The sequence below is a fragment of the Plectropomus leopardus genome, chromosome 18, assembly GCF_026936395.1.
Source record: "Plectropomus leopardus strain MGB_pleo_1.0 chromosome 18, ASM2693639v1, whole genome shotgun sequence".
NCBI classification, from domain to species: Eukaryota; Metazoa; Chordata; class Actinopteri; order Perciformes; family Serranidae; genus Plectropomus; species Plectropomus leopardus.
In genome coordinates, this window is record NC_142193.1 from 622,586 (window position 1) to 645,250 (window position 22,665).

General features: G+C 43.9%; 1 protein-coding gene across 2 annotated transcripts in view; it reads left to right on the forward strand.

Annotated features, from left to right (window-relative positions):
- rab11fip4a (RAB11 family interacting protein 4 (class II) a) overlaps nucleotides 1–21,981 on the forward strand; it is a 46,724-nt gene extending 24,743 nt beyond the window's left edge. The window contains exons 7-16 of one of the 2 annotated variants that reach the window (XM_088091098.1): nucleotides 1,288–1,311; nucleotides 1,562–1,597; nucleotides 1,815–1,923; nucleotides 4,747–4,850; nucleotides 5,641–5,781; nucleotides 6,414–6,495; nucleotides 9,170–9,307; nucleotides 9,384–9,530; nucleotides 17,817–17,960; nucleotides 18,794–21,981. In XM_088091098.1, the coding sequence (XP_087947224.1) occupies nucleotides 1,288–1,311; nucleotides 1,562–1,597; nucleotides 1,815–1,923; nucleotides 4,747–4,850; nucleotides 5,641–5,781; nucleotides 6,414–6,495; nucleotides 9,170–9,307; nucleotides 9,384–9,530; nucleotides 17,817–17,960; nucleotides 18,794–18,910 (1,042 nt within the window). In that variant the 3' untranslated portion in view covers nucleotides 18,911–21,981. The remainder of the gene's footprint in view (nucleotides 1–1,287; nucleotides 1,312–1,561; nucleotides 1,598–1,814; nucleotides 1,924–4,746; nucleotides 4,851–5,640; nucleotides 5,782–6,413; nucleotides 6,496–9,169; nucleotides 9,308–9,383; nucleotides 9,531–17,816; nucleotides 17,961–18,793) is intronic. The other variant, XM_042505509.2, reaches the window with a different exon arrangement.
- The last annotated feature ends 684 nt before the right edge of the window (nucleotides 21,982–22,665 follow it).

A 22,665-nucleotide genomic window follows, 5' to 3' on the forward strand; every position in this document is an offset into this window, starting at 1 on the left:
CTACTTTTTGGTGTGGCCCCAGCAGGTGCTCCTTTCAGTGGGTGTAGTATTAATTTGATTGCCTTTTGCTTTCCGCAGGCCAGAAAGCTTATATTATCAAAATGGAGTGATTCTTATATTACTATTATTATTATTAATATTTGTAATATTTACTTATTTGTCATTGCTTATTAGGCATTCTTTGAATTTTGTTTTATTGTTGTTATTTCCTTTCTTTTCTTTTTTAAATGGTTGAAGAGGGAGGTTGGGTAGGAACTTCTTTTTCCAGATGTTTCATGTCCAATCTGTATTTGTTTAGTTGTATTTATTTTGGTTTTTTTTTACATATTTGGAAATAAAAAAAGACCTTGATAAAAAGATACTCACTCCAAATGCACTCCAACAGGTACACGTTAGTTCTCTTCAATATACCCTTAATCGGCAAATGTTGACACTAGTGTCCTTTTTCATATCCCACAGCCTAACCAGTACACACAAGTGGTCTTTTTCATACCCTACACCCGAACAAGTTCAGAATTTTGTCGCTTCACTTACAACCTAACAGGTACACATTAGAATGCTTCTATGTATGCTACTCACTAACACACCAATATTAAATAATATAATATAATATATTATATAAATATATAATATATTCAACAGCTCAAAAAAAAGCTAAAAAAAAAGCTTATTCCCACAGCACAAGACACGCTATCATCTGGCTTTTAAATGCAATGGGAATGCGTATGATCGGCATTCACACCCAGGTCAAATGACTCTGCAGTAGACAGGTTTTTATTGCCCCTGGCTCCAATCGGCTTTGATGGGAACACAACACCCAAGTGAACACTGTAAATTCAGCTCCTAAACCGGTGAGACACAATGACACGCTGTCACTAATTACTGTCTGTGTTCACCAAAGCTGTGCTAACACATTGTTCCAAATTAGTCTGCACCTAGTTTGAAAGAGAGACTGAACAGGCAAGAGATATTTAAAGAGAAGAAAACACTGAAAAGTGTTGAAAGACCTCTGTTCCTGCTGCTGTTGTGTACTGCGCGGATACACTTAAAAAAAAAACAACACACACGCTAGCTGACCGACACTCTCCAGAGGTGAGTTCAGTGGCATTGGGAATACAACTAGTCATTCATATTTAGGGGGTTTACCCATGTTTAAACATCCTGCGTGCACACACTAATTTTGGTGGGAATATAAGTATCCTAACAGGTACACACTAGCTCCCTTCTGTATACCACCCACCCTAAAAGGTATAAAATGTTTTTTTTCATAACCTGCATCCTAACAAGAACACGTTCTCTTCACACTGACAGGTATGCAATAGTGCTATTCTATTTACCCTATACCTTAACCAGTACACATTAGTATGCTTCTATAGTTACAGACTATTGCCCTTCTATATATAATACCCTAAAAGGTACATGCTAGTGTTCTTTTTTTCCTTACACCCTAATAAGTACACATTAGTATCCTACTTTATATTCTACAAACTAACAGGTACATACTAGTGCCATACTCTGCACCCTAACTCAATTGTGATTTAGTCTCTCTCTTGTGTTTCAGCCCTAACAGAAAGATTTCCAGCACAGCATTTGGACGGTGAGTGACCTGACCTTTCTACTAATGACCTTTGAATAAAAATACTGCAGAGAATCTGCATTTGCAAAGAAGGACAAGTGGTCATTCACTTGTAACAAATCTCAATGATGGGTTCAGCATTCAGCTGTTGTAATCATATGTGATCATTGTCACGTAGAGTGGCTAATAATGGATCCCCTGTGCTGTTGATTTGTAATGTGTCCTCTCCTTCATGCAGGCAGTTGTTTCAGGCCAACCACAGTGTGTTTGGGTCCAGTCAGGGCAGCAGCACTGAGGATCTGTTCACAGACAGCATCGACTCCTGTGACCTAGACATCACAGAAAAAGTACAAACATACACACACATGCACACAAATATTTAAGTTATTGTACATTTGTATAAAAGTCGGTTCATATGATTAGCCCAGTCATTAAGGTCTTTTTGTTTCAGGTTCACCTGTCAGGTAATAGTTGTAGTAGTGGTTACAATGTAGTGGTCATGGTATTTTTTAAAAAATCTGGCCCTTTCACAAGAAATCACAGTATTTTTCCCCATCTTTATATAGCTTTATAGTGGCTTATTTTACTTTCAGAAGTTCATAGAACTGCTGTGCCATTGGTAGACTATCAAGTGTTGATTTATATAAATCAACAGATCACTGGTTTTATGCCCCAACAAGTGCCATTTATGTTTTCAGATTCTTCAATCAGATAAGTCACATGGTATCAAATGTGATGTAACTGCTATATTTTTGATGGGTGAGTTTATCATATGGTTAGATTTAAAATATAAACGAAAACATAATAAATAAAAATAACTTATTTCTATTCAACACAAAACCAACAACCACTAGATGGTTAAAGGATCATTTACAACAACCACTTGAGGTCCTCACATGCTAAAAGCCACTCTTACTTTGACTTATTATTGCAGTCTTCGGACTATAGTTTTTCTGTCAGTGATGCACTCATTATAACTCGTAGAAAAAATAACATGTTACCACACCGTCCACAGGGACTTCCCTCTGTCTGGGCACAAGTTCTTGATGCCTCTCCAGTGTCTTTGGTCTCTTTCCTCATCCTCCATCTCTATTGTCTTTTTACCAATATGAAAACAAACAGAAAAGCTCGAGGCATGTCAGGGAATCAAACTCTCATAGTACTCTTAAGTATTCTAATACTTTAGTATTAGCTGTACCCTGAAAGTACGCTTTAGTATTTTCAAGTTTTAGTATTGCAAGTGCACAATTGTACACTTGAACTCAACAATGACTGATTAGATTTTGGTGGTCAAATGTTAAGGTCACTGTGACCATATCTGTCTCATTAACGTGAACCGATATCTCAATAACACCTTGAGGGTTATTTCTTCAAATTCGGCAAAAACATCCACTTGGACTCAACAATGAACAAAATCATTTTGCCGGTCAAAGGTTAAGGTTATTGTGAGCTTGTTTCCATCTCATGTTTGTAAACTGAATATTTCTGAAAGGCCTTAAGGGAATTTCCCCAAATTTGGCACAAACATCCACCTAGATTCAAGTATGAACTAATTTAGTGGTCAAAGCTCAAGGCCGCTGTAAATGGTAAATGGTAAATGGACTGTACTTGTATAGCACTTTCCTAGTCTTTTTGACCACTCAAAGCGCTTTCACACTACATGTCACATTCAACCCATTTACACACACATTCGCACACTGGTGGCCGAGGCTACCGTTTATGGTGCCACCTGCTACTTAGTAACCACTCACACGCACTCGCACTCCGACGACGCAGCATCGGGAGCATTTTGGGGGTTCAGTATCTTGCCCAAGGATACTGCGACATGTTGCCTGGAGGAGCCGGGGAACCTCTGAGCCACAGCCACCTGTAAACTGTGACCTCATAAAACATGTTTTTGGCCATGATTATTATGTCTAAATTTCATGTAAAAATGTCTAAAAGAAAAAAATTATATAGTGATGGTGTCATGAACAAGTAACCAAAAGAGGAACTCAAATGCAGGACACACGAGACCATTCCTCAAAGGCAAAAATCACAGCAAAACAATCAACACAGGCAGAGGTATCCAAAACATGAGCAGCGTCAAAGCAGAGTCAAAAAACTATTGAGGTCAATACGAGAAGGCTTTGAATACAAAAGAATGCTGGAACATGACTATGAGGTACAATGAACTGGCGATGAGACAGTGAGAGACATGAGGTTAAATACAAGAGATAATGTGGGTGATGGGAAACAGGTGGGGATGAACAATCAGGAGGCAGGTGTGACAAGACAGGGGCAGGGCAGACAGGAACACACCTTAAAAAGAGACAGGGTTATTGATTTCAAAGTAAAACAAACAGGAAACACAAGACATGAAATGAAATGAAAAAAATAAAGATAACTTGACCATGATCGTGAGGTGGCTTTTTATGTCCAAAAGTTTAAGGGTTAGCTTCACTTTGACATCATTATGATCTTAAAAAACACGTATCTGGCTTTCACTCAGTGACATAACTCAGTAACATTTGGTCAGATACAGAATTGTTGACACTACTCTTGGGTGCTCATCTTAAAACTGCAGAGTTTGTATAGCTCTTCTGTGCTGCTGAGTTTAAGATGTGCGTGATGCAACAATGTTTTAGAACATCCATATCCGAAGCATTATCTACTGTCATGGCTACATATGAGTCTGGACAGACATGGATGTAAACTGTAACTGCAACTTGACTGGTTCAAAGAGGCGTACAACCACAAGGCGATAATTCTAGTTTTTTAGTTACAAGTACACATCAGTGGATTATTTTAGTATGATAAGTGAACTAGAATTCTGTCTAATTTTATAAGTACACTTAAGTATTCAAATATTTTAGTTTTATTATATGTATACTTTATTTTTTTAGTAAGCATGTTAGTTTTTAATATTTTAGTATTATAGGTAGACTTAAGTATTCTATTATTTTAGCACTCATTTTGTGCTCCTTAACGGTTTATTAATCCTACCAAAGCTTTTAGCCGCAACAAAATAAGAATACAAACACATATTAGATGAGTATTTTGTGTGTGTGCGCGCACGTGTGTGTGTGTGTGTGTGTGTGTGTGTGTTCAGATAGTAGGAATGCCTATAGTACAAAGTATAAAAAACACCAGGTGCCTTTCTCCTCCTGAGGCCTCGTTGTCTTCCTCAGGTCAGTTATCTGGAGAAGAAGGTGACAGAATTAGAAAGTGACAGTCTGGCCAACGGTGACCTCAAGTCGAAACTCAAACAGGAGAACACACAACTTGTACACAGGTGGGGAAACACAAACACCAGATCCTTTTTATTCATTAAAATGAGTCAGATTTACTCTGGCACAACTAATGCACGATATTCACGCTTTACATGCTAAATAGGAAATTTCATGTGTGAAATATTCAAAAACCACATTATTCTTTAACCACTTAGAAACCATGTGTGCCTGCATGTAAATATATCACATAGATAGTGTTTTACATGTGATATTACTCTGTTTTGTAAGAGTGAGGATACAATATTATGTCTAATGCTTTGCTCTGTAGGTTTACATAACCTCATCTGGAATCATACTGTGTCTGATGGTAGCTGTATTGCCACATTGTAAAAATACTGCATGTTTCCACTATAGATGCACAAATCCCACTTTTTCAGTCCTAGTGACCGATACCTGGGCTTTGGATGTCAGCCAATACCAAGTACCATTCAGATGCCTATCTTAAATTATGAAGCTGTATGCCTTACTGTGGGGAAGTGACTGGAATCATTTGTTTATGTGTGAGGCAATATCAGACTCGACTTCAATATTGCTTTACCAATTTTGTCAAAACAAAATGTAACAATTAATTTGAGATGCCTCAAAACAGCTTGCGTGTTTATTGTTTGCCTTCTCAGCTATGCAGTCCAGTGCATGACGTTGCACGCCTGCGTGTAATTAGACATAAACAGAGCTGAATCGATCAGCCCCAGTATTTATACCAGCCCAAAAGCAGTACTGAGTCTGTTCATCCCTAGTTTCTGTTGCATGAAATATTGTTTTATTTTTACACTGTTTGTGTTTGCATCACAGGGTGCACGAGTTGGAGGAGCAGGTGAAGGATGCAGAGGCAAAGGCAGATCAGAGTCTGGAGGAGGAGTCAAAGAGGCACCGGGAGGCCTACAGCAAGATGGATAGGGACAGAAACACAAAGATAGACCTGCTCTGCAATAGGTAAACTCATAAACAATATTCCACCATAATCCAAACCCAAAGAGATGCTGGTACAGACTTTGAGTCTGGCTCTAGGTCATAAACAGAAGCACTGATACCTTATATAATTAGTCTGCACAAAACTGTCCACACTGCCCATAGCCATCACAGAACAGCACAGAATGAATAGGCATATGATTCTTGGACTTGCCTTCAAGAGTCTTGAAAAGTCACTCCATACAATCCAACAAATTATTTTCATTTCTTGCTACTTTGACAGGGTCATACTGGCTAGCTGGTTTGCCAAGGTGATGATATTTTTTTAAAAAATGGTAAAGTTTTAACTATATGAGCTTATTTTTATTGCATTTTTGTGATTTCAAGCTGCAAGCAGCATCTTTACAGGTCACAAACTGATCCAGGATCTACAGCACTTAGCACATGTTAATCTGTTACACACTGTGTAACATGGTATCGCCACTTTGATCATTCATTCTGTAAAAATGATCATGACTAAGATGTGAAGTACATGTTGCATGTTCTGGCTCTGTGGCATACTGAAGCACTCTGTGTGTGTGTGTGTGTGTGTGTGTGTGTGTGTGCTCGCGTGTGTGTGTGTGTGTGCGTGCGTGCGTGTGTGTGTGCGTGCCCAGGGTACAGCTGTTGGAGGAAGAGAATGGAGAGCTGAAATTAAATGTGTGCAGACTCAAGTCTCAGACTGAGAAACTGGACCAGGTGAGTGTGATTACCAGACAGATGATTCAGTTTATTATTTTGTGTAGTTTGGGCCAACATTAGTGTTACTACACTGAGTAGTAATAACATCATTGTAGTTACCAAGTTTATTTGGTGAGATCTGGGAATTCAGCAACATTACCAAAAACCCAAACAATTAGACAATCGGACAGGCTTGAAACAAAAGCCAGAAGAAAGTCCAGTTTGTTGGGACTATATCACAGATGAGGGTGTTGTTCATAGAGGGCTGAAAACCCTCCTAGCTGTGATATAAGCATATCGCAGCCTGCAGAGAATTAATGCTTTGACAAAACAGTTACCAGTGTTAATGTTAATTTATTGCAGAATTCCAATATTTCATTCTGATTTGTTGATTTTTTTAATCATGTTTTCAGTTGGATTTTTTTTTAATTTCAAAGCAGTTATGAAGTCCATATGAACAAGGTAAAGCAATTCTTATCACATAGTTCTGATTAGGAATGAAATTACACAAAAAAAATGCATGGGACTAGCATAAAGTGGGCATGTCTGTAAAGAGGAGACTTTTGGGTACCCACAGAATCCATTTTTATTCAGATATCTTAAGGTCACAGGTCAAGAGACCCTTGTGAAATTGCCATGCCATTTTTTAGCCTAACTTTGCAATGTTACATCTTCCTGAGAAGCTATCATGACATGGTTCCATTGGATTCCTCAATGATACCAGTATCATCACTCTGGCTTTAAAACTCAGCCTGGTACAGCCTCTTAAAGACAAGAATGTCTGCAGGTGATTGACCTGCTTTAAAACACGCTAGTCTAGACTATTTTGCTGAGAGGACAGTGGCTGGCAGTTTTGTAGACTTACCTTCAATTAATGACTAAAGCAAGTTTTGGATATTTTGTATGAGGAGTGAAAGTTGTGGGCATTACAAAAGTTTAAGACAGAAATTTTGAGTAAGAGTGTTGAGGGAGATGGGAGTTAGAGTGGGTGATGTCATCAGTGATGCTTTAATGGGCACATTGTCTAAGAGAAGACCAAAATATCTCTTTTGATGTATAAATTGTGTATGCTAAATCAGGATTCACAAAATGATAAAGACTTGGATCTCAATAGTATAAAAGCAGAATTAGCCTTCACGCAATAAAGATTCCAGTAACAATGGTGTGAATGCTGAATCAGCATTGTTTAGCCATGCAACTGTGCTCTTTGATCTCAGTAATTACTGTGTGAGTGCAGTGTTATCATTGAAGGCTGTATGAGATACTTGTGTATACTCAGTGTATTACATACAGTAGTTGGCATTCAGTGCACTCCCTGTTTGCAGAAACTGACGGTACTTGCACCCCACAGCTCAGCATAGCGCTGCTGTATGGGGGGTAGATAGCTAAACACATTCTAGCCACTTCAGTAAAGGCCTACCTAAAATATTAACATAGGTTTAAGTGGATGCTGTATTGGGAGTGTTTTCTCCATTTTACCTCGCCATCACGTGGCCTTCTCCTTTGGTGTTACATTTTCTCGACCCCCTAACTTTGGTAAGACTGAGCAGTGAATTGTATTATGCTGCTGGTCAGCAGTTTGGGTCAGAAAGTGCTGTTATTGACTGTTATGTGAGCTGACTGTAACAAAACTTAACTTTTCTGAAGATTTCACGTGCTCATGCTTTTTCCGGGCTGTTTAGAAAATAAATGAAAACTGCTGTGGCCAGTTACACTGAATAAAGACATCAACACTTGACCTGCAAGACTGAGACGGCTCTGTGTTTGCACTGAACATTTCTCTGTAGAGGATTATATGAATCCATCGCCAAATAAACAACAGACAGGAGAGCACTGCAGTACGCAACCATCAGGTCAAATTAGACAAATTACCAACAAATACATGAAACAACCAGTAAAGTGTAAAGTGCTGATGTCTTCTGATTCAGAAACATCCTGGAGTTGTGTTGTTACCAAGTCCAGGCAGCAGCAGCTCACTGTGTTTACAGTCCACAGTGAGCTTGTGCTCCCACAATGTCCACAGAAGTTTAGCCCATCTGTCTCTTTATTGACCCGTTCACTCTACCTCCACAAAAGTTGTTCTCTGTGCTCCAGTTGGTTAAAGTATCCCTTTGTTTCCAGAGTAAATGCCAGTTCACCGTTGATGTCATAATCGCTCAGTTTTTTAAAAAAAATTTAAACAGCTGCCTGGCAGCATAATTCCATGCATGGCACAGTTGGGCCTCTGTGTAGGAATACCGTTGTTATACAGTTGACAAAAATATATTGCCAAAGGAAATGACTGTGTGACGGAGAGGTAAAGCAGTGAAAAAACTCTCAATACCACATCCTCTTAGACTGATTTCATTTTTTTTTTTTTAGGAAGGCCTTTTTTAAGTGCCTAAAATATGTTTTAACATCCATCCCCCTATACAGCAGTGCATTGCTAAGCTTTGGGGTGCGAGTCCAATCTGTTTCTGCAAACAGGGAGCCCACCGACTGCCATCTACTGTATATAATACGCTGACCATAGATAAATATATGATAAAGCCCCTTTCCAAATCCCCGAATTATCACTGTAAGTAATAGAAATATTGGCCAAAACTACAAAAACGATTTTTTTCTTTAACTCGGTGTGTTTGTTTAAAAAGAATTTAAATGAGAGTAATGGAAGTGGCAAATTGCTTCCCACCTTCATCTATTTCCTCTGCAGGAGAAGCAGAGAATGACAGACAAACTGGAGGACACTAGTCTGAGGTTGAAAGATGAGATGGACCTCTACCGGAAGATAATGGACAAGCTCTGGCATAACCGTCATGAGTTTCAGAAGGAAAAAGAGGCCATGCAGGAGGTGAGCACTCTAGATAACAGAATGATTGCTTGGAAAATGTTTAAGAGTTCCATTGAATGGTATCTTTGATCTGCAGTTAATTGATGACCTCCGCCGGGAGCTGGAGTATCTGCAGTTATTTAAGATGGAGATGGAGCATCCAGGACAGGGCAAGGGGCTGTACGAGTACAATGCCAGGACCAGAGAGATTGAAATGGAACATGAAGTCAAGAGACTGAAACAGGTTTACACACACAGCACACTTGCACACTTGTTCTTCTATCCTCATGGGACTCTTCATTCTCTGCATTCATTCCCAAGTGGTTTAAGTTCAGTCCACACAGTGGACAGTGCAGAACTAGCATGGACCATGTAGACATGACACTGAACCTGCCTCACAAGTCTGTTGGCAGGGATATTATTAGCTTGTCATAGACATGTCAGTATGTTGGCCAGTAATGTCTTTCAGTACAGAAATACCAAAGATATTAGAGATGGGCATTGTAGGGAACTTCCATATTAAAGTACGAAATTATCACAGAGTACTTGAACACTGGCAAAAAAGGAAAAAAATCCTACATGGGGGGGACCCTGTTAGGGCTTATTGTTGTTTAGGACCCAAAAACAGACTTGAACACAGATGGGTAAATGATGGCAATGGGAAGATAGCTGGTAGAATGTGGGAAGCTGAGATGGCAGGGGGTGGCAGGTCTGACAGGAGGACGAGGAGCTGGGACCGGCTGGGGCTGATAAAAGCCAGCAGATGTCTGGAAGGGTTTGCTTGGTGGGGTGTGGTGGTTCAGATGGAGGTGGTTTGTTGGTGATGCACAGGCGAAAATTGTCAAAAACAGGCTGAAAAACACAAGGAAAATACTTTGGTATAGGGGTCATCCAATATTGGCCCAGTAACTTTCTTTGTAGAGAGTACATAGGCAGTGTACTCGCTGCAGCGAGCATGGGTTTCACTTAGACCTCGGCCCTTTGCTGCATGTCACCTTGTCTCTTTCCCCCTTTCATGCTTAGTCTGTCCTATTGATTAAAGGCCAAAAACCCCAAACTATTCTTTATCTTTAAAAAACTGAAACTTTCAACATCATATACATTAAGTTCCCAGCTTTTTTTTCCAAATCAAGTGGAAATTGAAATATAAATTGAATAAATAAAATAGCTCCCTGAGGGTTTACAAAGTAAAAGTTCCTCCTGTTCTGACATTGATTTTATCGTCAATAATTTAATTTTTTTTTAAAAAAATGATACAGATAATCAGCAAAATGCCAAATATCTACCCCAGTAATCGGCCAGGCAGGTAATCCGCTGAACCCTATTCTGATATAAAGACACAGAGTGGCCAGAAAGGTTCGTACCACTGAATCTCGTGTCTGGTGAAGATTAAGTCCCTGGGTATATAATATATATATAATGCATGGTGGTTAGATGATTGAAGACAGGAGTGCAGGTAGAATCAGAAACCACAACACACAGACATACAGGGGAGGTGGAAACATGAGGGAGACAGGGAAAGGAACACAAGGAAAACCTGGAGTCATGGCCGGAGCCATGACACACCCACTAGCTGTGGGGTACGATCCCAGCCTACAGCCCTTTGCTGCATGTCATCTCCTCTCTCTCCCTATCATGTCCTATCAAATAAAGGCAAAAAAGCCCCCAAAATATATTTTTTAAATCTAACATAGGAGTAGGAATGTGAATTGGCCAAAAATGTGGCTTTAAAAGTGCCATTTGAAATTCATTTATTGAAGAGCAAGGCTTCAATTAGCCTTTTAAACCATAAATTCAGAGAACAGTGGAAAGAGGAGGTGCTAAGGGAAAAGAATACACTGCATGCTACTCTCGATTAAGGAGAGTTTACCCATCCCAAATAGTAAAAAAAATGAATCAAAGTCATGTACACATGTGGGAGGTTGGGTGGCAATTACTCTATACATCGAACGGCTACTGACATCCAAATAAGTTCTCCAGTACTCATGCCCATCCACAAGCGATATGTCTGATGTCATGCAGTAACAGTGTTGCCACCATATAGAGGGGTTGCTGTCAGTTTGCTGTTGTGTGGGTCAAAGTCACATGATGAAACTACAGTTTAAGGCACACACGATACTGATACATTGATTGTCCTAAGACATCTTAGGGTACTAAATAGAAAAAGTGTTTGGTGGAAACATGTCTTTACTGAACAGAGTGGTATCAGTCCAAACATCTAACTCTTGAGTCAGAAAGTGTATTTACCAAAATGTCAACTATTCCTTTAAAGAAACATGAGGTCCACTACACACTGAAACGGGGTGTGTATGAACCCAGAAGCAGTACGCCAACACTCAAAGTCAGTTGGTAATAAGCTTTATTATCGCCAACACAAATAAAGATCAGCTCACAAATGTTCAGTCCGTTCTTCGGGTGAATTACCCAATTAATGTCTCTGGTAATCCCACGAGGTGAAGACACGAAGCTGGAACTCACTGTGGCTGGAGAGTAGGAAACCCCGTAGCTCGAGGAACCGACAACACGTGTGGAAACGTCGTCGGGGAAAACGCTGGGTCGTGGTCGGGGACAGGCAGGGGATCCGTAGCCGAGGAAACAGTCCGAGGATGCAACGGTACCGTCGAGGAGCAGGCTGAAGGATCGTCGTGGTCGAGCGGGGAGGTCTTTGCCAGTGAAGCCGTCAGAGATGCGGAACGCCGAAGCGAAGCACGTGGTCAGGGACAGAAGGCAGGTAGGTACACCGAGTGGCAGGCACGGAGGGTTGGTCGGGAACAGGCTGAGTCGGCAACAGGAAATCTGGCAAAGGAACGCTGGAAAGTCATGCATGGCAGAGGAACAATCTGGCAAAGAGTGAGTGAACTGGAGAGTCTTAAATACTGCACTGATTGGAGATGAGCTGCAGCTGAGGGGAGAGCAGGCTGCAGCAGTGGGCGTGGTTAGCAGGTAGAGCAGAGCAGAGTGAGGTGAGTGGAAAAGTACTGGCAGTGAAGGAGAGGAGGAGAATGCAGGAATCATGACAGAACCCCCCCCCCAAGGGACGGCCCACGACGTCCCAAACCCAAAGTCACAGAAGCCGGGCGGGCGGCGGGGGCCCGGAAGGAGGGTCAAAACTCCTCGGACATGGCCGAAGCCCCGTCATCGACGTCATCGTCATCGTCGTCATCGTCACCGTCACCGTCGTCATCACCGTCACCGTCGTCGTCGTCAGCAGGAGGATCCCTCCCCGGCGGCGGCACGGAACCCCTGGAACAGGTCCCCAAACCAGAAGGGCCAGGGGAAGGAAACGGAGAACGGGCAGGAACGGACGACCCACGACCAGCAGCAGCACGGGACGGCTCATCCGGATGACGCCTATGGAAGTCCTCGATGAGGCGGTGATCCAGGACCTGTCGAGCGGAACCCAGGACCGTTCCTCCGGACCGCATTCTCCCAGTCGACGAGGTACTGGAGACCCCTGCCGCGGCGCCTGGACCGAAGGAGGCGACGGACCGTGTAAGCCGGTGCCCCGTCAATGATCCGAGGTGGAGGAGGCGGCTGGGCGGCAGGCTGCAGAGGACTCTCCCGGACCGGTTTGATCCTGGAGACGTGGAACGTGGGATGAATTCTCATGGCACGGGGTAGCGTCAGACGGACAGCCACCGGGTTGATGACCTTTTCAATGGGGAACGGACCGATGAACTTAGGAGCCAGCTTGCGGGAGTCCACCCTCAGCGGAAGGTCCTTGGTGGCCAACCAAACCCGTTGACCCACCTGGTAGGGGGGAGCCTGGGATCGGCGTCGATTAGCCGCCAAGGAGTAGCGACCCGCGGCCCGCAACAACGTGGTCCGGGCTCGGTTCCAGGTCTGGCGGCAACGACGAATAAAGTCCTCCACTGAGGGGTAGGCCGTCTCCCTCTCTTGGGCAGGAAACAGAGGAGGCTGGTACCCATACGCACACTGGAAGGGGGAGAGCCCCGTGGCAGAGCTCTGAAGGGTGTTGTGGGCAAATTCCACCCACAAGAGCTGCGATGACCAGGAGGCGGGGTGAGACGAGGCCATGCAGCGCAGCGCCGTCTCCATCTCCTGGTTCATCCGCTCAGTCTGTCCGTTGGATTGGGGGTGGTACCCGGAGGACAGGCTGGCGGATGCCCCCAAAAGACGGCAGAACTCCTTCCAGAATGCAGAGGCGAACTGGGGCCCTCGATCGGAGACCACATCAGAAGGGATGCCGTGCAGTCGGATGACATGCTGGAGGAGCAATCCCGCTGTCTCCTTGGCAGAGGGAAGCTTGGGTAAGGGCACCAGGTGCGCCATTTTGCTGAACCGATCCACCACTGTCAGGATCGTGGTGTTACCTCCTGACAGTGGCAGACCGGTGACGAAGTCCAGGGCGATGTGGGACCATGGGCGATGAGGAACGGGAAGCGGGTGCAGATGACCAGCAGGAGACTGGCGAGAGGTCTTACATTGTGTACAGACCGGACAAGAGTTCACAAAGTCTCTGGTGTCGGGGATCAATGTGGGCCACCAGAACCGTCGTTGCAGGACCTCTCTCGTTCGGTTGATACCAGGATGACAGGTGAGGCGAGATGAATGGGCCCACTGAAGCACCTCCGACCTGAACCCCTCTGGGACGAACAACCGGTTCTGGGGGCAGGAACTGGGACCCGGCTGTTGTTCCAAGGCCGACAGGATACGTTCCTCAATGTCCCATGTGAGGGATCCCAGGAGTTGGGAGGCAGGAAGGATGCTGTCAGGGAGAGAGGACTCCTCCTCCTCCTTCAGGAACTGGCGGGAAAGGGCGTCAGGCTTGACGTTACGGGAGCCCGGGCGGTATGAGAGGGTGAAGGTGAAGCGGGCGAAGAACAGGGCCCAGCGGGCCTGGCGAGAATTGAGTCTCTTGGCCGTGCGAATGTATTCCAGGTTCTTATGATCGGTCCAAACGAGAAATGGAACCCTGGCACCCTCCAACCAGTGTCGCCACTCCTCCAGCGCCAACTTCACCGCCAGGAGTTCACGGTTGCCGATGTCGTAGTTGCGCTCCGCTGGGGCCAGTCGCCGTGAGAAGAAAGCGCAGGGGTGCAACTTCCCATCCTCACCAGAGCGTTGCGAGAGGATTGCTCCCACTCCCACATCCGAGGCGTCGACCTCCACCACGAACTGCCCATCTGGATCGGGGATGAGGAGAATGGGAGCAGAGCTGAAGCGCCCCTTGAGGTGTTCGAAGGCTTTGTCAGCTTCAGAGGACCAGCGGAACCGGACCTTGGAGGAGGTAAGGGCTGTGAGAGGTGCCGCCATCGTGCTGTAACCCCGGATGAATCTCCTGTAGAAATTGGCGAACCCAAGGAACCGCTGCAGCTGCTTACGGGAATCAGGTACTGGCCATGATGTAACGGCGGAGACCTTGGCGGGATCCATCCTCAAACTGTTGTGACCGATGATGTATCCCAGGAAGGAGACTGAGGATGCGTGGAAGTCACACTTCTCCGCCTTTACATACAGGGAGTTCTTGAGGAGGAGCTGTAACACAGTCTGAACATGATGGACGTGTTCCTGTCTGGACCGGGAGAAAATCAGGATGTCGTCCAGATAGACAAACACGAATTTGTTTAGATGGTCTCTCAGAACGTCATTAATCAGGGCCTGGAAGACTGCAGGAGCATTGGTGAGTCCAAAAGGCATCACCAGATACTCGTAGTGTCCAGTAGGGGTGTTGAAGGCCGTCTTCCATTCATCCCCCTCACGGATGCGCACCAAGTGGTAGGCGTTACGTAGATCGAGCTTCGTGAATATGGTCGCCCCCTGTAGTAGCTCGAATGCAGATGCCATGAGAGGGAGGGGGTAACGATTCTTAACAGTAATTTCGTTCAACCCCCTATAATCAATACAGGGCCGCAGGGATCCGTCCTTCTTCCCCACAAAGAAGAACCCAGCCCCAGCAGGAGATGAGGACGGCCGGATAAGACCACTGGCCAGGGAGTCTCTGATGTATGTGTCCATGGCCTCCCTCTCTGGTGCGGAGAGGGAGTAGAGTCGACCCTTGGGAGGGGCCGCTCCAGGAAGAAGGTCAATGGCACAGTCGAAGGAGCGGTGAGGCGGAAGGGAGGTGGCCCTGGCCTTGTTGAACACCTCCCCGTAGTCGCGGTACTCAGCGGGAACCCCTGAGAGGTCCGAAGTGATGCATGAGCGGGTGACCCCCTTAGACGAATCTTGCCACTGTAGACAGGTCTGTTGGCAAGACGAACTCCATGCCACGATCGAACCGGTGGACCAGTCAATGTGGGGATTGTGTCGACGCAGCCAGGGGTATCCGAGGATCAAAGGGAGTTCTGGGGACCTCAGAACGTGGAATTGGATGGTCTCAAGATGGGTGCCGGACAGGAGCATGGAGACGGGAGTAGTCTGATGGGTCACGGTTCCCAGAAGATGACCATCCAGGGCGTTAGCCGGAACAGGACGTGACAGGGAGACCAGGGTTACTCCCAGCTGACGAGCCAGATCCTCGTCGATCAGGTTCACGTCGGCACCAGAGTCAATAAACGTGGCCAGGGTGTGAGTCTTTTCACCCAACCGAAGCTGCACGTGTAACAAGGGGCGAAGACTGGAAGCAGAGTTCTGGGATCGGCTCAGCAGTATGCCCCTTTCTACTGCTGAGCCCCCCCTTTTACTGGACAGCCGGAAACGAAATGTCCAGCCTGTCCACAGTACAGGCAGAGTCTCCCCCGACGCCGTCTCTCACGCTCCTCAGCAGTTAATCTGGTGCGGCTAACCTGCATAGGCTCCGTCCCTCCCAGATTCGAGTCCGCTTGGAGCGTAGCCGGGGGTGGTGAAGCCCGCTGGTGACCTGGGAACCGGTGGGACCCTCCCTCCAGACGCTGCTCCTTCCTCCTCGCCTGAATCCGCCTGTCCAATCTTGTGGTCAATTCGATGAGACCATCGAGGGAATGAGGGAGCTCAAAAGAGACCAGTTCGTCCTTGATGTAAGGTGCTAGCCCGTTGAGGAAGGCATCGCACTGGGCGGCCGAGTTCCAGTTACTCTGCCGGGCCTGAGTCCTGAAATCAATGGCGAAGTCGGCGACCGACCGACTTCCTTGGCGTTGACTCAGTAGGCTCCCGGAGGCGTCAGGACCCAAGGACACGGGACCAAACACTTTCCGTAGTTCATCGGCGAAGGCTTGAAATGAACCGCAGGCTGGTGTACCTCTCTCCCATTCCGCTGTTCCCCATAATCGTGCTCGGCCAGTGAGATGATTGATAGCGAAGGCTACTTTGGCTCCCTCGGTGGCGAAGGTACGTGGCTGAAGAGCGAACAGGATGGAGCAGTTCGTCAAAAACGGATTGCAGCCCTCTGGGTCTCCAGCGTAGCGTTCCGGTGTCCCCACCCGGGGTTCGGGTGCGGAACTGGGAGGTGGCGCCGAGTTGGGAGCCGTCGCAGCAGGGTTCGAACCAGGAACAGCGTGTTGAGTCAACGAGGTGGCCATCTGTTGAACCTGGTTAGCCAGCAGTGTCAAGGCTCTCTCCAACGCCGAGGCGGAATGGCGAGCCTCAGCCGCGTTAGAGGAGAGCTGAGCCTCGTGTTGCTGGAGCATTCCCTCAACACGGGCTAAGCGAGACTGCAGAGTGCTAGGGTCTGCTGGGTCCATTGTTGGCCAGATTGTACTGAAACGGGGTGTGTATGAACCCAGAAGCAGTACGCCAACACTCAAAGTCAGTTGGTAATAAGCTTTATTATCGCCAACACAAATAAAGATCAGCTCACAAATGTTCAGTCCGTTCTTCGGGTGAATTACCCAATTAATGTCTCTGGTAATCCCACGAGGTGAAGACACGAAGCTGGAACTCACTGTGGCTGGAGAGTAGGAAACCCCGTAGCTCGAGGAACCGACAACACGTGTGGAAACGTCGTCGGGGAAAACGCTGGGTCGTGGTCGGGGACAGGCAGGGGATCCGTAGCCGAGGAAACAGTCCGAGGATGCAACGGTACCGTCGAGGAGCAGGCTGAAGGATCGTCGTGGTCGAGCGGGGAGGTCTTTGCCAGTGAAGCCGTCAGAGATGCGGAACGCCGAAGTGAAGCACGTGGTCAGGGACAGAAGGCAGGTAGGTACACCGGGTGGCAGGCACGGAGGGTTGGTCGGGAACAGGCTGAGTCGGCAACAGGAAATCTGGCAAAGGAACGCTGGAAAGTCATGCATGGCAGAGGAACAATCTGGCAAAGAGTGAGTGAACTGGAGAGTCTTAAATACTGCACTGATTGGAGATGAGCTGCAGCTGAGGGGAGAGCAGGCTGCAGCAGTGGGCGTGGTTAGCAGGTAGAGCAGAGCAGAGTGAGGTGAGTGGAAAAGTACTGGCAGTGAAGGAGAGGAGGAGAATGCAGGAATCATGACACACACATTCAGTTATTAAGCATTTTGTGAGATGCAATTAAAAACTTGACATCACTTTCAAGTTTAACTTCACTGTGTTTAATACCTGTTGTTACTGCGCTATACAGAGTTGGAAGTTTCATCCATAATCCCCTCTGAAAGTCACTGTTTTCTTTTTGTTTCCTTAGGAAAACTATAAGCTGCGGGATCAGAACGATGACCTGAATGCTCAAATTCTCAGTCTAAGTTTGTATGAGGCTAAGAACCTGTTTGCCTGTCATTCCAAGGCCCAGTGCCTGGCAGCTGAGATTGACAATGCATCCAGGGACGAGGTAAGTGTGCTGCTGGTGGATGGGTATAATGCTGATGTTTGATACATCTACTCTTCTAAAACGGGGTACACACTACAAGATAATTGGGCTGGTTTTGGGCCCAATTCCCCCCTGATGACCAAAGTCAGCAAAGGCCCGATTATATGATGGTCCTAAAGATTATCTTGCCAGATAGTCCTATGGTGTGAGACAATCCCCCCCCAATTTGAAATTGGAAATATTAAACATGTTCAGTATTTACGGTCAGAAATCCTGTTGTGTGGGGGTAACACAGAGGACAGCCAAGCACGCACTCTGTGGATTGTAACGTGCAATGGAACGATAGCCAATCAGGGAGCAAGCTGACTGAGGACATAAGCATGACAAACATGAGACATGGCAACGGTGATAAACGCAAAGCATAAAGTGAGATGGACCTCAGAAATGGAGGACCAACTTGTTGATTTGTGGCAACAACACAAGTGTTTGTACCACATTTGAACAGACAAGGAGAGTAGAAATTGCCAATGCAATTGATGTACCAGGTAGCTAACAGCTAGCCACATTTAGCTCATTGTCTGTCATGTTTGTTTACTCTAAAGTTAAGTTTGACCGTGCAAGATTTTGAGTTTTGAGAGTCAATACTCTGGTTGTTGGTGATCGGAGTCTGTTGGTGTTAGGTGTGTTTTTGCTGTGTTGGTCAACTCGTTGCACACCATACACGTTAAAAAAAAAAACGGTTATATCTGTCATTATTTGTTGTCGTGTGTGATCTGTCACATTTTCTATATCAGTTAAGTTTTTAAAATCTTTCAGTGTGTGCCAGGCTTAATGCATCTCTTTATCTCTCTCAGTTGGTGGATGCTTTGAAGGAGCAGGAGGAGATCAACCTGCGTCTGAGGCAGTACATGGACAAAATAATTTTGGCCATTCTCGACCATAACCCATCCATACTGGAGATCAAGAGTTAAACACCCCCCCCACACACACACACACACACACACACACACACACACACACACAAACAAACAAACCGAGTTGTAATCTTTATGATTGTAATCCTGGTTACTGGTGAAATCCAACAGAAGAGCAAGGGGTGAGTTTGTTAAGTGTACAGCCAAACAAATTCATGTTGTTTTCATGAAGAAGTCAAACAATATTAGGAATAATAAGCATTACTCCTTGTAATATTTCAAACTGATTCCATGTCTTGTTATGTAGACACTGTTTTTGATGAATGATCAGGGTCAAACTGTGTCTTCTCAGTCCCTCACAGTAACAGCAGTAAAAGTGAACAATCAGCAGTGAGTGTTGGGTTAGCATCAGCAGTAACACATAATTGCATGCGCCATCGTTTCCAGTCAATCCTTAGTGCCTGATAGGTCAGTCTGAACCCAGAGAAGGAATAGCAGACTCTACCACTAATAAGAGAGGCAATTACTGACTGTAAATACATTGAATGGCTATTGCTTAAAACATAACAACTGACAGTGAATAGGATCAAAAACAGATTTCATGAAAATTTTAAGGATTATAACTATTAACTTAAGGCCATAATCTTATTGTTTTAAATGTTCTCACTAATAATGACTGAAACTGTCACTCACAAATGTTGTTACACACAAACATATATCTACACAACCACAGCTGACTGTCTTCAGAGTCACTACAACCAAAAATTTAATGTTAATAATTATTATCTACAGATACTGAAACTGGGACTAGAAAATATTAGGGATTACATAAAAACATATTTTGATGTTCACTTTATTTCTTGTAGTCACAGATGGTCACATTAGTCACATTAGTTGTTCAGTAGCTCTACAGCTGCTGATTATAATGGACTCACTCACTGAGACTGAAAGAGAGGTAGGATTTGAGGAGTGCAGGACATAAAATAATTAGCCATGTAAAGACCATACCAGTGTTTTGCATGTTTTCTACAAACCATTTGCCAAAACAGTCTAGAATGAATTTTGGATGTGTTTTTATCTTTGTCCAACCTTCATTTCAAGTAATATGAAAGTCAGTCTGTGAAGACTTAAAACTAGCTTGAGTGTACTTTTAATGTGAACATCATGAATAAATGAATAAATGGAAAACAGTGGAAGCATCTGGAGGAACACCTCACAAAATAGTTCAAAATTTGTGGAATTATGCTGATTTGCTTTAATTTTAAGAGTGAAATGGGAGGATTGGCATCAGTCTCATGTCTGTGTGTTCACCTCTGAACTGGAGTCAAGAGATGCTTAGCTTAGCTTAGTTTAGCTTGGCTTAGCTTGGCTTAACTTAATTTAGCGTAGTGTAAAGACTTAAAAGTGGGGGAACAGTTGGCCTGGCTTTGCTGAGAAGTACAACTCAAAGCTCAGTGATTAACAGCTCGCAGATTAAACAGTTTGCAGATTAAACAGTTTGTTTAATCTGCTCACAAACTAAAGTGGTTTAGTTTTAGAGGTGGCAATGCTTTTGAAGTATGCATTCAAATGCTGAAATGTAATGTTAGGTTTTTGTATATATACTGTCAACGGCTGCAGCATGCATAAACACTGACATGGGCTATTTAGGTGGCACAACTTTTAGCCTTTTAATATGGCGGTGATGATATGCTGTATACAACATCAAATCCATTTTCGTAGTTGTCACTGAGCCTTTGTGTGTCTGAAGACTCCTTGTGATAATGGTATTTAAAGGTGCTAAAAGACAATACTATGTGCCATATCTGAACTTTTCACTGTTTTCATTGGCTTCAATAGTTGAAGGCCATCATACAGAACTGGATGGCTAACTTACATCTCTCATACAAAAAGAGCATGTTTCATGATGAAATGTCAACAAGAGCTGGAATCACTGACTACTGAGTAGAGCAGTGGCATTCATTGAAATTTGCTCTGTGGAGATGTTGACCACTAGTGCCATAGAGCAAGTAGCTCCATGTTTTTTTCACACTACTTGTGCTGATAGACAGTTGGTGGTGATAAAACACCATCAGACATGTGGAACACAGGCAGTGACATGGATATAACAACACAGGACTAAAATCATGAATAAATCAACTTTGCTTACATTTTATGACCTGAAGGACACATAGAACTTTGTTTACAGGAAAACTCCATTGTCCAACTTTAAGTAAAGGTGTTCATATTTTGCTCCTCAGTCTATCACCAATGTATTACAAATTACAAATAGTTGAAAAAAATCCAGAAATATTGTATTAATACTGAATACTACTTCGGTGTTCTATAGAAAAAAAAGGCTTGTATTACTAAAAGACACCCACTGATTTAAGATGTGGAAACTGTTGATTTTTGTGCTGCCTTTAGTATCTGCCTTTGTGAACAACTATGTTGTAAACTAGTCTCAACTATTTTTTTCATGTCACTCAGTGTCATTCCACACATACTTCTCACACTACAGTGTGACCTGGATGCACTATCCAAGCACACAGGTGTGTGCCAGTGATCAGAGCAGTGATGAGCTGTTGTATTGAGCACTATTTGATGTTACAAATTAGAGTTTTGTTGTATTGCACAAATTGTTCACCCAGTGATTTATTTGCTTGTTCTTTCCTTGGTTTTGTGGATTTGCATATGAAGTATGAAAATAGATTATTAAAGAGGTCTAGCTATGATTTTGTCCATCACAGTTGTTACCCTTGTGATTAGTATTTTTCTATATTAACATTTTCACTCTACAAATGAGGAATTTGTGATTTCATACATTGTAAATGTTGTACAGACTGTCACTATTTATGTGCAAGTCATTCTGCTAATGAAAAAAGAGAGTTTAGAATACAAAATAAACTATTTGTTGTAGATTATAATATGAATTTAATAACCTATAGCACACTTCAAAGTGTCATAAACAAAGTATTTTACTGGAATATTGATATTAAATATGATGAAAACATATTACACACTCACATCTCACATGTGTTCTTTTTGGTTTCTTGTACTTCTGTAATTGCACATAAAATTATGGGTGACCATGTCATACAAACTAGATTTGTAAATAAAATCCATTGGCTTTGGCATGACAAAGTTCACCCTGGTTGTTTGGTGTCTCTCATGTAGAATTTGTAACTTTTCTGTTCCTTTACTGCTGAACATGACAGCGGGTGATGATCATCAGTATATAACTCTGCTTTTTTAAAAAAATAAAAAAAATCAGGCTTCACATGTGTAGTACATTAGCAGTGTGTAATCCATGGCCAGATTAACCTGTAGGTGGGCCACCTGCTATGTAATTGTACTCTGTTGCCTCCAAATTACTATCTAATATGGTACAGACAAAGACCAAAATCCATTCCATACTTTAATCATTTAATAACTGTTTGGCCCTGGCTTTTTTGTTTCAATTAGTTTGAGCCAGGTAACACATCTGTATATAGTAATATTCATATGTTTGTGAGCACACACAACAACAACAATAAATATATCATGCTTGACACAGGAAGCTTCTATACAAGTCAACAACACTTATTACAGTTACAGGCCTTTTCCACAGCACACATTTTCATTTGTCACAGTGGGAAAACACATTAAATTAAAGCTGCAAGTGGCCCTGAGAGGCATCCGAGCAGATTGCAAGCATTAAAATGCTTGTTACTTTTTTAACTGACAGGAAGCAAAATTCTTGATGTTCTTAAAAATCATTCACAGTGATCATCACTATATGCTGATGGTCTTTTGAAGGATATACATTTACTTTCACCAAGAGAAGAGCTTCA